Source organism: Lottia gigantea (genome assembly GCF_000327385.1).
Source record: "Lottia gigantea unplaced genomic scaffold LOTGIsca_179, whole genome shotgun sequence".
Lineage (NCBI taxonomy): Eukaryota > Metazoa > Mollusca > Gastropoda > Lottiidae > Lottia > Lottia gigantea.
In genome coordinates, this window is record NW_008708290.1 from 224,799 (window position 1) to 239,926 (window position 15,128).

At 35.1% G+C, this 15,128-nt stretch overlaps 1 protein-coding gene across 1 annotated transcript; it reads right to left on the minus strand.

Annotated features, from left to right (window-relative positions):
- Positions 1 to 377: 377 nt before the first annotated feature.
- Positions 378 to 14,339, minus strand: LOTGIDRAFT_238951 (hypothetical protein). Its single transcript, XM_009052053.1, has 26 exons — positions 14,323 to 14,339; positions 13,873 to 14,053; positions 13,249 to 13,387; positions 12,648 to 12,771; positions 12,213 to 12,282; positions 11,789 to 11,894; positions 11,469 to 11,566; positions 11,047 to 11,164; positions 10,385 to 10,513; positions 9,871 to 10,137; positions 9,196 to 9,426; positions 8,444 to 8,590; positions 8,078 to 8,187; positions 7,753 to 7,856; positions 7,290 to 7,408; positions 6,559 to 6,691; positions 6,021 to 6,139; positions 5,601 to 5,741; positions 5,198 to 5,383; positions 4,386 to 4,542; positions 4,031 to 4,140; positions 3,227 to 3,358; positions 2,555 to 2,668; positions 2,010 to 2,177; positions 1,171 to 1,378; positions 378 to 785 (listed from the first exon to the last, which is right to left on the minus strand). Exons 2-26 carry the CDS (start codon positions 14,050 to 14,052, stop codon positions 440 to 442), a joined length of 3,756 nt encoding a protein of 1,251 aa, XP_009050301.1. The 5' UTR covers position 14,053; positions 14,323 to 14,339; the 3' UTR covers positions 378 to 439.
- Between the last annotated feature and the right edge of the window lie 789 nt (positions 14,340 to 15,128).

A 15,128-nucleotide genomic window follows, 5' to 3' on the forward strand; every position in this document is an offset into this window, starting at 1 on the left:
TGCGATCTTTTCGCACAATCAAGATGGTAGGAGGGGGTCGGGGTGGTATAAAACTGCAAAGACAATGGTAAATATCTGAATTTCGGGTTAATTTAGAACTGTTAATGTTTCAGGTTGCTCCAGGAGTTGTTCACTCCCCCGATAATAAATCACCCAACGTGGATTTGAATTACAAAAACATTACGCCCATTTAGCACTACTTTGATCTTTTGCTACCTTTCACATGGTATTTCCATAGTTTGAGGTTGTGACACAAGGATGACGACTCATTCGTAGGGAATTTGCAAGTGTTAACGTTAACCTTTCGACTATCATCGATGTGTTGGATTACAACACATTGCGAACGAGGGGAAATATAACTAAATCAAAACGCACAATTATCATGCAATATGATATGTTTAATTCATCAATAACTGTTTATCATCATGTTTGTTCCGTTTTATGTACGAGGCCCAATGTTAGCCCTGAGCGAAAAGGAACCATACAAAGTTCTCCCTTCTGCTGTGCTCGAACTTGATACATAGAACCCATAAGTTGTTCCTATGACTAAATCGGTTGTGCTAGCCAAGGATGTCATACTTCTTCGAAATTGTTTTCGTGGGTACCTCCATTCCAGAGAGTCCTCATGGAAGTTAACCTCAATAACCTGTTTGTCTTCTGGGAACCATAGACCAATTCTATCACCCTTTTCAACATCAATTCTATCAGCTATTGGTACTTGATATATTGAGTGTATTGCGCTTGAACTTTGAGTCGTTATGTAATTAAAGCCAACAATCTTAAGACTGAAAAAAGAAAATTGTTTGAGATTTTCTTTATGATCAGTCATGACAAAAGAAGTTTTGATGCGACAATCAACCGAAACACCGTCTGCTACAGGCTTTGTGGTTTGAATAATAGCGCTCTCCTGTCAACTCATTACCTCGTTGTACACTGTGCGTCTTCATTAGCTCAATTAGATGCGGCAAAGTAGAGCATAAAACGTCGATTAAAAGTGTTTTTCCGTAAGTTAATAGTAAGAGAATTTTTCGATCCTCATCTTCAATCTCAAATACACCTATATGTAGTATATTATAGTATACAAAAAAGAAAAAAATAGTATACTTTAAATCTAGAACAAAAGGTTTGTTTTTACTAAGTTGCACACGATAAAGCTCTAACAATACTTACTCTGTTCCGTTGTATTTAAATGCCATTAAAGCAACATTACCAGAATGTGCACTGAAGTATTCCCAGCTTATAATTTCTCCAGCTCGAGGAATCTTGAAGTCATCATAGTCACCGGTGAACATGTAACCTTTAAGAGTAGACATTTTCTGACCTCGAGCCTTTAGTGGTACATTATTTGTTGGTGTTACAACATTCGCGTTTGTCTCATCTGTAATGAAAGAATGGTATTGAGTTGAATCATTATTGAAATAATGATAACGCCATATCGGGTGCAATATGAGGCATCGGCATTAGCCTACTCTTTCTAACTATCAAAGAATCTGTAATCAACATTTCAAGTGATTTTATATCGGTGATGGATAAGACACAAACATAATGCTGTATTCGTTGCACCTGAGAAATATGGAAAATACGATTTCCGAAGTGGTAAATGGCACTAAATGGTAAATGGTAGCTAAAATTATATCGAGTTGTCGACATATGACGTCATAATAATATTACGAGTTGTGATGTTGGGCATCCAATCTGAATAATATAATGGACTCGTGTGATATTATAATTATTATGAATTCAGTCGTAACTAGTAGGAAACTTCCCACTTCCCAGAGGTAACGAAGACAGCATAAAGCTATTGAAACATAAATTTCATATCCCTGTCATTCCTTTGCTTGTCAAAAGTCGACGATCTTCTGACCGTTGAATTAGTTATTCCCTATAGTATTTTAATATTTACACCTAAGCTAAGATCTCGCGAGCGAATGGACTTAAACATTATTTTACACGAAAATGGCGATTGTATCATCTTTTGTATATTAATCAAATCAGATACAATAACTAACCTTCACAGACTGGAGCTGATCCTGAGAATGAACCATCACCCAAACAATATCTTGTTAAGTCGCCAGAAGTTGCCATGTATCCAGAGGTACATTCACGAACTAGTTGCTCTTGAGTATTTGATTTTATAGCCGAATTCGGTACTACACTTGGTTCAGTACAAGTTGCACCTATAAAAATATATAATCATAATCCTTTAAAAAATAATGGAAAAATACTGAAAGGAAATATACATTAAGGAAAGCCAATGAAGGTCTGATTCCACTTCCATCTAAATGAATTTTCCAACCAAATGACTTTAGGTTAGGGAAAGCCAATGGTCATGGTCATTAGAATTCTTGCTATAACTGACTTTGATACGAGAACGTTATTGCGTATTAGAAATATTGCAAACTGACAGAGAGAACTTTATTGCGTAATAGAATCATTGTTGGCCAAGAAAATATAATTGCGTGTTGAACTTTATTCCATGTTTTCATGTACAATGTCGGACGAAATCTCATTAGTCGAAAGTCTGACACGTTTGTTTAAATAGAAAGATACATACCACATCCACAATATCCTCTACAATATAATGAGGACAATGCATTTGCGGGACTGCAGAATTGCGAATCTTGACTAGCTTTTGCAGCACAGTCAGAAATCACGTCATGGCATGTACCTAAAATAGTATAACACTACCATGTATCTGAACTGAATCTCAACCTTCTAAAGCAATATACAGACCAGATTTTAACGTGCATAAAATATTTCTATATATTTTCGTAGAAATGAGGTGTTATCTCAGTTGTTTCTACTGAAGACAGACAGGGATGTAGTCAGAAAAATGAACGTATGTTCTGATTAATTCTTTATTATACAGCCAATCATGCAGGTGTTTTAAAACCCTGAGATATTCAAAAGAGCTTCCCGCTCCTTTCGTCTTTCCTACACTTCAAATATAATCACAATCAAGTGGTCACGACGAATTAAAACAAACGCAGTTTTTTATCATTCAAGAATATCGACTTGCTGTATTAGTTGCAAGAACTAAATGATTTTACTGATACTTTTCCATTGAACAATTAAAGACTAAGCCTATAGAGGGGCCTGTCAATGACTTGTGTAAGTTGCTAAATTGCCAGGTGAAAACCCAATACCCAATTGTGATTCCAAGACCGAATCAATTATACGCGAAAATAATCCAATTTATTTCTTGGAAAGATAGAAAATATGTTACCTGAACGTCCTGGTTTTTCACATATAACATTGTAACGAACGCTCGTATATCTACACGTTTTATCTACCCAAATCATCTTATTTCTAATAGACAGTAGACTAGCACAATCCCGACCACTTACATTTGATGGTTCTGAAAAGGGAGAAATTTTATTCTGCAGTGGACAGTGAGGTGAATTCAGCTAACGGTTACTGGTTGTTTGGTCATTCCTGGGAAACGGAGAAATCGAAGTAAGATCTCCCAAATATTTAGTCACAATGCTTTTTTGCATGCCTATTTTTTGTCTAGATTTGGAATTTGATGTCTGAAATAGCATTTTCTTTCAGATTTAGGCAGATGTTAAGAGATTTTCATACGGAAGGATAATTGCAAAAAGTCAGGCGGGTGTTAATAAAATGTAGTGGTTTATTTTCAGTTCATGATATATTGAATTATTTTTCAGAAACTAAGTATTTGCCAGGCTTTCATATGACATATTAGAAAGTTTTCAACGAGATTTGTGGAAAAAGTTATAGAAGGTTGAATTTCGTGATTGAAACAGATGTCAAATGAATCACTGGTTTGTGTTCCCTAATACTAGTCTAATCTCAATCATCCTTATTCAATATTCTTTTGGTTATCAGGTGATTGGAAATTATAATCCTTCTTGTAAGAGAATATCTTACACATATTTCATATAGTTTTCTGAGTTTTAGGTTCCATATAAAACATAAGCATGTAATAGTATTGACCACTCAAATTAGTCCTTTCTAACCTGTCATCTGTTAGGAACTAAAGGGCGGAAATGTCTCAAATTCTACTCACGACCGTATCCAAAATGTAAATCATCCGCATCAATAATAGTGTTATCAAGCCATCTCCAAACACCTTCAGTTGCGATATCATTGGCACCAATCCATGTTTCCCTTTCGTCTCTGAAAAAAAAAATGGAAAAAATAAATATAAAAATTTTTGAGGAAGTCTTTCAATTGCATTTTGGCAAACTTCTTCCGTCAGTATATAGTTCTAGATCATACCAATTTAAATTTGAAGAGGTCCATTTGTTTAAATATTTGTTTTTCTAGCCGATATAGCCCAATTTCAAACATACATGGACCTTTTCACCAGTGTTAACAGTAATTTCAAAATTTATATTCGGTGCATTATTCTTTAACATTACCTGTTATGAACTAAAAAGTCATATGCAATTTTTCCCTTCGGCATAATCAGTTTTGCCCCTTTGCCTTCGCAATTTGTACGAGCAGCATTGTAATGCATTGGCAAGGGTTCTCTGAAATAACATATACCATCAAGGGCCATCCAACCATCATCACACACTGAAATGTTATTATTGAGAAACGTCTTACAATAGTAACTGACCAAATTGAGAGCAAAGTTTAACTTATCGATAATTATTCATCCTCCAAAGGTATACTATCTCTTAGTTAGGATAACCAAAAAATGTGCCAATTAATATTGATATTAATATTTTGAAATATATATATCATAATATAAAAGTTAAAATTGAATATAATAGTGGATACACTTTGAACAGTTCGCAAAAATTTAACAAGCCATGGATTTCTTGAAACAATGATTGATTGACGGTAATGGCATAGCCAAGAATGGCTCGATTGATTTACGTGCAAAAATATAACTAGAAATAATTTTAATTGTAATTCGTACTATTTGAAAGCTGTCGCACAGGCAAACCACTTCTGTATTCCATACACAAAAATACTAGCTACTTTTATTTAGTCTGATGTAGAGCCTGGAAATCTTTTATGACTACATTTAAAGCGCAAAGATGAAAGAAACAAAGAAACGACCACTTGTCTACTATCTGGTCTTGGTCAAACCTCTTCGCATTGATCTATACCGGTTTACTATTTATAAAATGGTCGACTGGTATCATGAAAAAAGAAGAGATCAGAACCCAAGAACAACTATTTGATCGACGTTACTAAGCAAACCATATTTGACAAAACTTACTTTTACAGGCACTTGAAAAGCCATCAAATTTTCCATCAATTAAGCAAGTCAAGGTTACACTTGACGCAGGGTTGTCGTTACAAGTGTATGTAATTGTATCACCAACGTTATAAGATGTTTTAGCTACATCAGTAGTAGTACCATCAGAGGGAACAGAAGAGGGTGGACTGCAACTTACAGAAGATCCTTTAAGTTAAAAAAAAGTCATTTGTAGTTACATTTTGTAAATTATGGTGACCATGACAAAAAACTTATTGAATCAGATAGAAAGGATAGAGGGTGGAGGCTGTGGATTCGGGGAATTTGTTGACTTTACTACTCATGTATGTAACTCCAAATATATTTCATTATCACGGTTCCACAATTTTACACCGCATATGTGCTGAGGTTAACTTATACTTACTTGAAGCAGGCTTAGCTGGTAAAGGATGATCTGCAATACATGATAATCTACAATTGGCAGCAGCTCTGGGATCTTGTGAACAAAAGTTAGGAACAGTTGAAATGAGAGTCTGACAATCTGAATATGTGTCATGTACCTTTCCTGAAAAAAAAAATTGAAAATTAGTATTGCTGATGATGTCACTAATGATGAGTAAAATAATTAGTATAGCTGATGATGTTAGTAATGATGAGTACAAGAATTAGTATAGCTGATGATGTTAATAATGATGAGTTCAGAGATCTCCGGTTTAATATATATTTTCTTATGCTATTGGCTGTAAACGTTACACATAACATAATCTATTGGTTTTTCTTGGACAAAGTTCCCCTCATATCAGATTGCATCTGTATTAGCCCAATAAGCAGTGTGTGTTTATACCTTGTTGGCAAACATCACATACTCGTCGTGTACAGTCTGTAGCGTCCGTATAACACCATGGTCTTTCAGCTGAACCAGGATTTCTGCAGTAATTACTGTCTAAACCAGCTAAAGCATCTCTACAACATAAGATTTGTCCTTTTACATTTTATAGCCAATGGATAGAAGTCTGATGCAGTTAAAATACACATTATTTGGACCTTTCGTTCAACTCGACTAGCCATCTATGACCGGAAGAGATTTTAATTTTATATCTGGAATATTGATTTCATTGTGCCAATTTGTTCTGTTTAATTTAAACAAAAAAAATTAGGTATATGGACTATGAGATACCAAGTAAAGTCGAGGAGTGACACCAGGTGTTTGCGAAGCTCGCCGTGTCTCACTATCGCAGTATTTTTCACAGTGAAGCTCAAATTCAATATAACATTTGGACTTTTACTTATAGACTGAAGAATGATATGCGCAAACGAAAAGAATGGATTTTTACGTCCTACTTAGTGAAGACGGGAATGATCTCGGGAACAGTTACACTTACTTAGGATGCTGGCTTGAATATTTACAGTTACCAGTTTCACTCCATGGTAAACAAGGTTCAAAATATTTAGTGACGCTGGCATTACCACGATACGATGCTCCATCATCTTCAAAATCATAACAATTATCTTCGTCTGGAAAATACAATAGAATCTTACAGTCATGTTTCATGGCTAAATTTTCTATTGAGTGGCTCACTTAATAGTTAAGTCCTTCACATTCATGTGACAATAAGAGTAAGGGTTCTAAGTAAATGATGTCATATATTTTATACAATTTTCGTGGTTAAGAATACTTAAAGGGATAGATGCGCCATTTTCGGACGTTGATTTGAGTGTTAAATATTTATTTAAATAGTCTTCAAAAGAACGAGAAATGTAAGTACATCGCATACTTCCTTTAAAATGACTTCAAACTGGAAATTTTATTCACTATTTCTATACATGTCTATTCTATATATCACGAGTCGTCAATTTAACGTTCAAACGCGGATATTTCTGGACAGACATGGATATGAAGTCTGAAATTGCGACAGTGAGCTGTGAACAGTATTACTGATTGGCTTAGTTAAAAGAAATCCCGTTTCTGAGACTATTCGATTGGTCAAACAAAATGGCACACCTGTCCCTGTAATGTAACTTTTATTGTGGTGAATACTGAATAAATGAATTATCAAAAAATAACATCCTCGCAACAATGACAACAATGATGATCAATCAAGATCATACTAACTTGTTAAATATCTGACATTTGCTTGGAATCCGGTAGCCTCTGACCATTGTGAAGACGTAAATATAACTGTCATTTTGTTACTATAACTTCTGAAGGTTTTGCCATTGTGATCACAGAAACTGAAATGTAAAAAAAAAATTGCGTGAAGGAACTATAAGTATGTGAATATTATATCAAGTATAACAGACCCTATTGCTAGTCAGACGTGTCTCACTTAACATTTAAAAGGCCAGGTTTAAATTTAAAATACATGTATGAAACTCGTACCGCTAGGTTAACGAGCAAGTGACTAACTAGCTGGACCACCACAACTAGGAAGATTGATTTAGAGACAAACGCACAGAAATATGGACACGAGAACCTCACTGTGACGTACAGGAAAATTAATACTCTTTTACGGAGGAGACCAATTTTAACTCTGCATTTAAATGTTTAATCAGGAGAATTTACTAAAGAAGGTTACCTGGTATGAACTTCACCAATATTCAACACTCTGACTTGAACATTATCTGTACAATGTACATCAAAATTTTCAAAATCTAGATAAACTTTACTTCCTTCTGGGGCCTACAAAATAATGTGTAAGAATGTAGGTAAGTTGTCAAAAATTGATGAATATTCGCCTATAAGGCCTGCCATCAGTTGACATCATCACATATAATCTGTCGAGGCCGAATGAAAAATGCGACAACACTTTGGAAGCATAAATATGTTGATTGAAATTGTAATCTAATACTGTTACGGATAAAAATTGGATAATTTCGTATCATATAATAAGGTTTGCATACCGTTATCAACCAATTACATCTTTGATTAGATCCATACTTTTGGGGGTAGTTTGGTGTTGAAAATGTTTGGGATGGGTTATTGCTATTTAGCTCTATTGTACCACCACATGCTATATTGAAGAAGAAAAAAGAATTCTGATTTATTCTTTAAGCAATTGGCACTTAATTGAATTTAATTAAAATGCAATTCTTCAGCTGTTTATCCCACCCAAACTAAAATCTGACTGGACTAAAATACATAATGTGTCCACCTACAAAAGATTTGTCCACCTTTTTAACCAATCATATTGTTCACCACCTGTGAGAAATAAGGTAATGATTCGAATAAGCTTACATAATATAATAATAAAAACGGTATTTACTTACATAGATCAAGAGGAATATAATGACAGATATAAAACAGATATGTTTGGCTATACTTATAAGTAAATGGACGAGAACCGGTCAATGATGCTTTTGTCGATGCACCTCCGAAGTTGTGGAAAGAAAAGTAAAATTTTCTAGAATTGAAATCTGAAATGGATTGAACACATGATATTATAGTTACTCCTAAACATCTATATTAATTCCATATATTTCAAGAAGAGAAAAATGTACAAATGTGATGCCCATAGTTGAGAATCCCATAAGAAGAAAGATAATATAGAGTTAGATAGTAAGTTGGTAGGATCAACTAGAATTATATGTTTGGTTTTTTAGCATTCATAGTAAAAACATTTATTGTCGTAGGCTACTGTGTTCTAGTCAACGCAGGTATGATAACATCTAAATTTGATGGTGTCAAAACAGAAAAAAATAATTGGGTGTTGCATTATCAATATTATAATGTTGCAGGGAATAATCAGTGTAAACGTATAAACCATTATAAACTTAAAATCAGTATAACGTAAAACCAGTATCAACGTATAAACCAGTATCAACATATAAACCAGTAGCAACGTATAAACAGTGCAAACGCAAAAACTAGTATAAGAGTATAAACCAGTTTAAACGTTTACACCAGTAGAAACGTATAATCAGGGTAAACGTATTCAACAGTATAATCAGTGTAAACGTATAACCATTGTAAACAAACTCAATGAACAAGAATGAAGAGACGTTAGCAAAGGATTACGTACTTTTAACTTGTTGACATTCTGGACTCACTGTGTTATCGGAGTTGTACAAGACAAACTCGTTCGTTGTAGGGACTTCAATGGGTATAGTTTTCATTCCATCAGTTCGGCAACAAAATTCAAATTTAGTATCATCACCAAAAACGCCGTCAGGTAAATCGCCGGCTTTGGAGTTATTAAAATAGCCAGCTGATCTGATATAGTCATCTAATTGAACTGTACCACTTTTAAACCCTTTAACAAATAACAGAAGTTCATGTGGGGATGATTAGACTTTGGAACTGTAAGTACTCCGGAAATAGCTAATTCAACAGCAGTACTTTGTTTCAAATGATATGAGTTTTAAGTCTCACTCTTCTGCACCGTGTGCATTAATGAAGACGGGCAACACCATGCAGGGTACAATGAAAGAAATTATGCCAGAGCAGTGGTATTAGCCTGTTCTTTTCCATTTCCAATTGTCGAGAGATCTTAAACGTGCATAGCTTGTACCACACAGGGCCTCGGTTTATTTTCCAATCCACTTTCTTTCCATGTCAGTCCTTCTTACCTGCATCACTGTCATAGGGAAACCGGGTTGAAAATACCTTGTTTCAAGAAATTCAATCGATCAAGAGCTAAATCTAGAGATGATTATAAAGGTTTCTTTTCCTGAACCTTTAAAAATAGACGACTCACCTTCAGGACAAGTTCCACCAACTCTATGTAAACAATAAACACCAGCATGCCATCTATTTTTACTTTGGGGAAAGTTATTTTTACTGACACAAAACTCGTATTGTGTGGAATAACGATCCTGTGTTCCTTTCATTGGGTTTTCGCCTCCTTGAGCCCATGAATATCCAGCACTCCAATGTTTTCTAGTGCCAGTAAGAAACCCTGATGGACAACCACTTCCAGCGGCGACAAACGCATATGAACCACTTGGCCAGTCAACACTGTCGGCTGAAATGAATGTGAAACTTATGAGTACATAAAATTGAGAACGTCCTACGTTTATGATCCTTGGTACATACGTGTCCGAAAAAGCAGATTATGCAATGAATATCATCATTAGTCTCTTAACGATTTCATACTGCGCAATAGGGAACCAATTAATCTTTTAATCCTTAATTTAAAAGCTACAATTATTTATTGACATCGAGATCATTTGAGGTCTTTTCTTTGAATTTTAGGAATTAAATGTAATTACCAGATGTAAGAGCTTTACTGCAGCCATCCTTTGAAGACAAACCCTCTGGGCACACGCAACGACATTCGCCTAAATATTTTGTAACATATCCATTATTGACGCATTCGGTAGTAAAATCGGCACAGCTAACTGAAATGTTAATCAACAATTAAATTCAAATATAAAATATGGACTCGTGGGTAGGAAATATTTCCCGGGGCCGTAATCTTGAACTCTAAAATAGAGATTTCTTCAGAATTGAAAGATACAAACTTTACTCATTTGCAATAGACGCTAACCACCCAAAAAGTGTCCATTCATGTAATTAAAGGGGGTTGATTTGGGTCTTGAATATTTGTAAATAATCTTCAAAAGTACTAGAAATGTAGGAAAATGACTTTCTATATCTATATTTGTCTTCACTATATATGGCCGAGTCTGAAGAAGAATACGCGTGGTCAACTTTCAAGCACGGATAATTCTGGAAACAAATGGATTTCAAGCCACAAATTTCGACGGTGAGTTATGAGCAACATTACTGATTAGCTGAGTTTAAATAATACCCGTTTCTGGGACTGACATACGATTAGTCAAAGGGATGTCGAATCTGTACTTTAAAAAAGCTAATGGAGCTAAGGAATTTGGTGGAATAATCGCTGAGCATCTAGAATCGAAATACATACCTTGTTGACAGTTGTAACGGAGATTGACTTCTCTGATTGGGTAGTAGAAATCGTCTGCCATAGTATAATCGTCGTTGACGGTTTTTATAGAAGCACCGAAATGATCTTTCTGAAAAGCCTGGAAAAACAAATTTTCAAGTGAAACAAGGATTTTAGTCTCACTAGACGTTACTATTGTGTTAAAAACATGTTTCAGGTAATAAATCCGAACAACTGGTCTGAAAAATGGTTCTTTTCTAATATCTGGACTTAACGGTAAAGAAAACAAAGAGTACTGTAGACATGCTCTCTATACGACATCGACCAGAATCGAACCAATGGTATATTATATCAGGACAGAACAGACTTCATTGTACTTAGTTAGAACAATTCCTAACAAATAATTTCCAATTACAAACCATAAAATATGTGTAATATCTTACCCATCCAGCGTAATGCATTGTTGAACCTACTTTATATATACTTTTATTAGTGTAATCCACACCAGATTCCTGCAGTCTTGTGAATTGTGACCACTTGCCTAAGGTTAATGTATAATATCAATTCCGATTAACAGTCAAGAGATCGGAAGTTAAAATTACAAAGTTGCAGTTATTTCAATTGTGTTCTAAATTTGGACATGACATAATGTAGATAAACCATTTGCGGTTGAAGAATTCCTTCAATAAAGATCGTCACACACAGAAGTTTGGAACACGAGAGATAACTTCAATTCAATAATGTTTAAATCATTTACGTTTACCTGGATCAACTCGATATATGTCGACTTCAATGTATCGATCTCTATCTGGTCGTTGATGCTCGTGCATGAAACCTAACAAATGAAGCATTTCGTGGTAACATGTACCCTAAAAAGACGAACAAGCTTCAATAATTCAACTGTGAAATGAAACGAATTTGTGAAATTAGACTCTATCAGCTAACAAGGCACAAGTCGATTGTAACAATACCACAGATTTAACTCGGCTCTTTCTGGATCCCTTTCGTTGGCAGTTACAGGTACATTTAATTTTTCTTGTCATTTTATGTACCTATAGTTGACTTAATGAGATTGATATGTGAAGAATCCTGTCTGATATAATATAGTGATCAACATCGCGCCAGTCTTCTGAATAAAGGATGCACTACTCAATTACATCAAGATCGATGCACACGAACATACCTACCTTGGAACAACAGCTACATCTTGTACTCCATCCTGCTCTGTAACCAAGATCAGCCCAACAACCATTCCCTCTGCAATGTACATTTTAGCCAACGAGAATACATAATGTGTAGCGATATTCTGCACTTCTGGCACTCAAACTCATGCCGTTTCTGTACTTATCAGAACTTCATTGAATGTGAATGGTTGTAACTTGCATTTTAAACTAGCTTATAAAAAGTCCAGCATATCTTTGTCCTTTTAAGACATAAAACCGCGGTTTGAACGACACTGTGCAGGTTTCGACGTTTAAACGTAAATATTTTCATTGATTTCAACAGTAAGAACAATCTTTGATTGGTAAATTTGAGAGTGTCCGATTTTTGAATTATCGGATTCGTTTTTAACTTTTAGTCTTCAAACTTACTGAACATTTATGGATGATAAAATTACTTACACGACAAACTTTACATGTGACTTGGTGTAGGTTGTTTGATCTACTTCAGTGAATTTCAAACACGTTCTTTCTACTAAATATTCCATACTGAACATGATAGCGCTTTTTGAACCTTCGTTGGGAACTATAATTATGATAAAATGATGATGACGAATCATAATGATGATGAATCATTACATGTGCCTTTTCAGTTTGACCAATTATTGCTTATACATAATGTAGTAGCGGATAAATATAGAAATGGGTGACCTCTTTGGATTAAGTCAATTTCAGTATTTTGTTTGTTTTTGGTCGAGAACTTTATCCTCAACTTCAAACCAAAATTAGTGGGAAAGTCGGCCAGTATTGACGAGGAGTGCAATGTCATCTATACCAAGAAAACTCTATCATTGGTTAAATCCTCATCGATTCGAAATTCCGGAATATCTGTAACACACAGGACCTCAGTTTATTTAGCCATCCAAACTAGTTGCTTCTTTTCATTTCGGTTCCTCCGAAGAAATTACCTCAATATATGCCGGGATCGATTCACGACTCTCTAGATAAGCGAGGAATAACTCACAGAGCTTCGTGGACAACCAGCAGAATATAATTAACTTACATTGACTAGGAGTATAGGAATAGATAACTTCATTATTTGGCCAGAGAACCGTGCTGGTTGTTATAAATCTCCTTCTTCTAACGAGATCTGATTCATCCGTATCATTCTGATGATCATCCACTGGTGGCTCGGGTAGTATCTACAAATTAATAATGGTATTGACTTAAATCAAACTTTGTTTAACTGAAACTCATTTGTGTTTTGGCTGAGAATTTCTATGTTGATGATAAGAGTGTACAGACCATCAAATCTTTTTAAAAAAAAGTAGCCATTATTAGTGCCGAAAAAAAATCTCGTAAGAATGGTGTTAAAGAGTTCAAGCAAGAGTTACTCTCAGCAAAATTATTCAATCGAAAAAAGAAGCAATCATAATTTACCAGGACAACAAATAATGTTCTCGGTTCTGCCTATCAAACTGGTTAACTTTCTTAGTCTTAAACTTACTCGGTTAACAGTTGATTCGAGTGGAGTAATGAGGACAGATGCATTTTCAAAATCACCAAACTTTTCAAGCCGAGAGTTATCAGAGACCAAAACCATCAATTAATATTGTTCGACGTTACAGAGCAAGATACTTACAATCCTGTATTTATTGTTATAGAATTGAAGGAATTAAATTATTACCCCGTCATAGTTGATTTCTGCTACTTCTGGTTCAACTATATGTTCAGATTCGTCGTTGGAGTCGTCATCTGTAATGTCTATAATTGGAGGAGCGGTGTCTGGGATATCAATAGGAACGGGTGTTGGTGGTTCATCGCCTCTCACAAGGAGAGCTAAACTGAGTACGAGTAACCACTTCATCCTGCAGAAATCACAATCAAAATTCAAACATTCTTTTTTTTTCGTCTAATCGTAACTGTATTTAACATTTTCCTAAAAAAATGTTTCGTTTAAAAATTTGACCAAGTCTATACTTTGGAAAGTGACACGATTAGCTTAAAATGAGTTTTTATCTGGTTAAGTCAATATTTAAATGAATAAATACCTTAACAAGCATTAAATCGAATCGAGTCGAAATGGAAAGGTCAATCAAAAATACAGACCTGAATGAATGTGAGAAAATATTGTTACCTGTCTAGATTCCTAATGAAACCAGGAATTGAAATGCTCTGAGAAAGACACGATATAAATAGCAGAAAATACATAAAAAAACACCACCTGTAAGAGCACCTTAATTACCATAATATTAGAGTCATTAATACACCATAATAGACATTCTTCACTTTATTTCCATTTTAGTTTTTAACACGTGTATTGTTATGTATTTTGGTTACCAAGAGGGTAGGGGCGAGGGGCGATTCTTCCAAAATGTAGAAGCATGACTGGAATTCTGAAATTTGTTTGCATGATTTGAGGAGTAAAAATGGCCTATGCAGAGTGCTATGAGAACGGAGCGACCGTGACCACTCATCCCCTATTCCCCAGAAGAACATGAATATGAATTTTAGTTTTTCCGTTGTATAGTAATATTGGCAGAATTTCATATTTTCCTTATTTGTATTACGGAGCCTCCTGACTCCTAATTTGATGGCACATGTACGTGTTTGCCTGCCCTGTGCTGTCCTGTTAATCTATGATCAACGTCAAATACATGTCATCAAAAAGGCTATTTCTGTTTTCTGATCGGGCCCCTAAGGTGAAGTGAACATGATCTGGTCTTTCGGGCTGCTCGGGACGTGGGATGACAATTTCGCTCTTTGATTTGTCTTATCGGGTTCTTGATATATCGGCTTGAGGTTTGTTTTGCCTGTTTGAAATGGTTTGTCTGGCCAATTATCCTAATAATATGCCTTGTCCCTGAGAATAAATCGGGACGGATGGTGACAAATCGGCTGATTGAGCTGAATGGCCCCGGGGGACAATCGGTTACAACTTGG

What these genes read in the sequence shown, in the direction of transcription:
- LOTGIDRAFT_238951 (XM_009052053.1), bottom strand. Translation starts at nt 14,052, where the DNA reads ATGAAGTGGTTACTCGTACTCAGTTTAGCTCTCCTTGTGAGAGGCGAT. An exon ending in TCACATGTAAAGTTTGTCGT is followed by an intron (nt 12,283 to 12,647) that starts GTAAGTAATTTT and finishes TGTACATTGCAG; the next exon opens with AGGGAATGGTTGTTGGGCTG. An exon ending in GACTTTTTAGTTCATAACAG is followed by an intron (nt 4,141 to 4,385) that starts GTAATGTTAAAG and finishes TTTTTTTTTCAG; the next exon opens with AGACGAAAGGGAAACATGGA.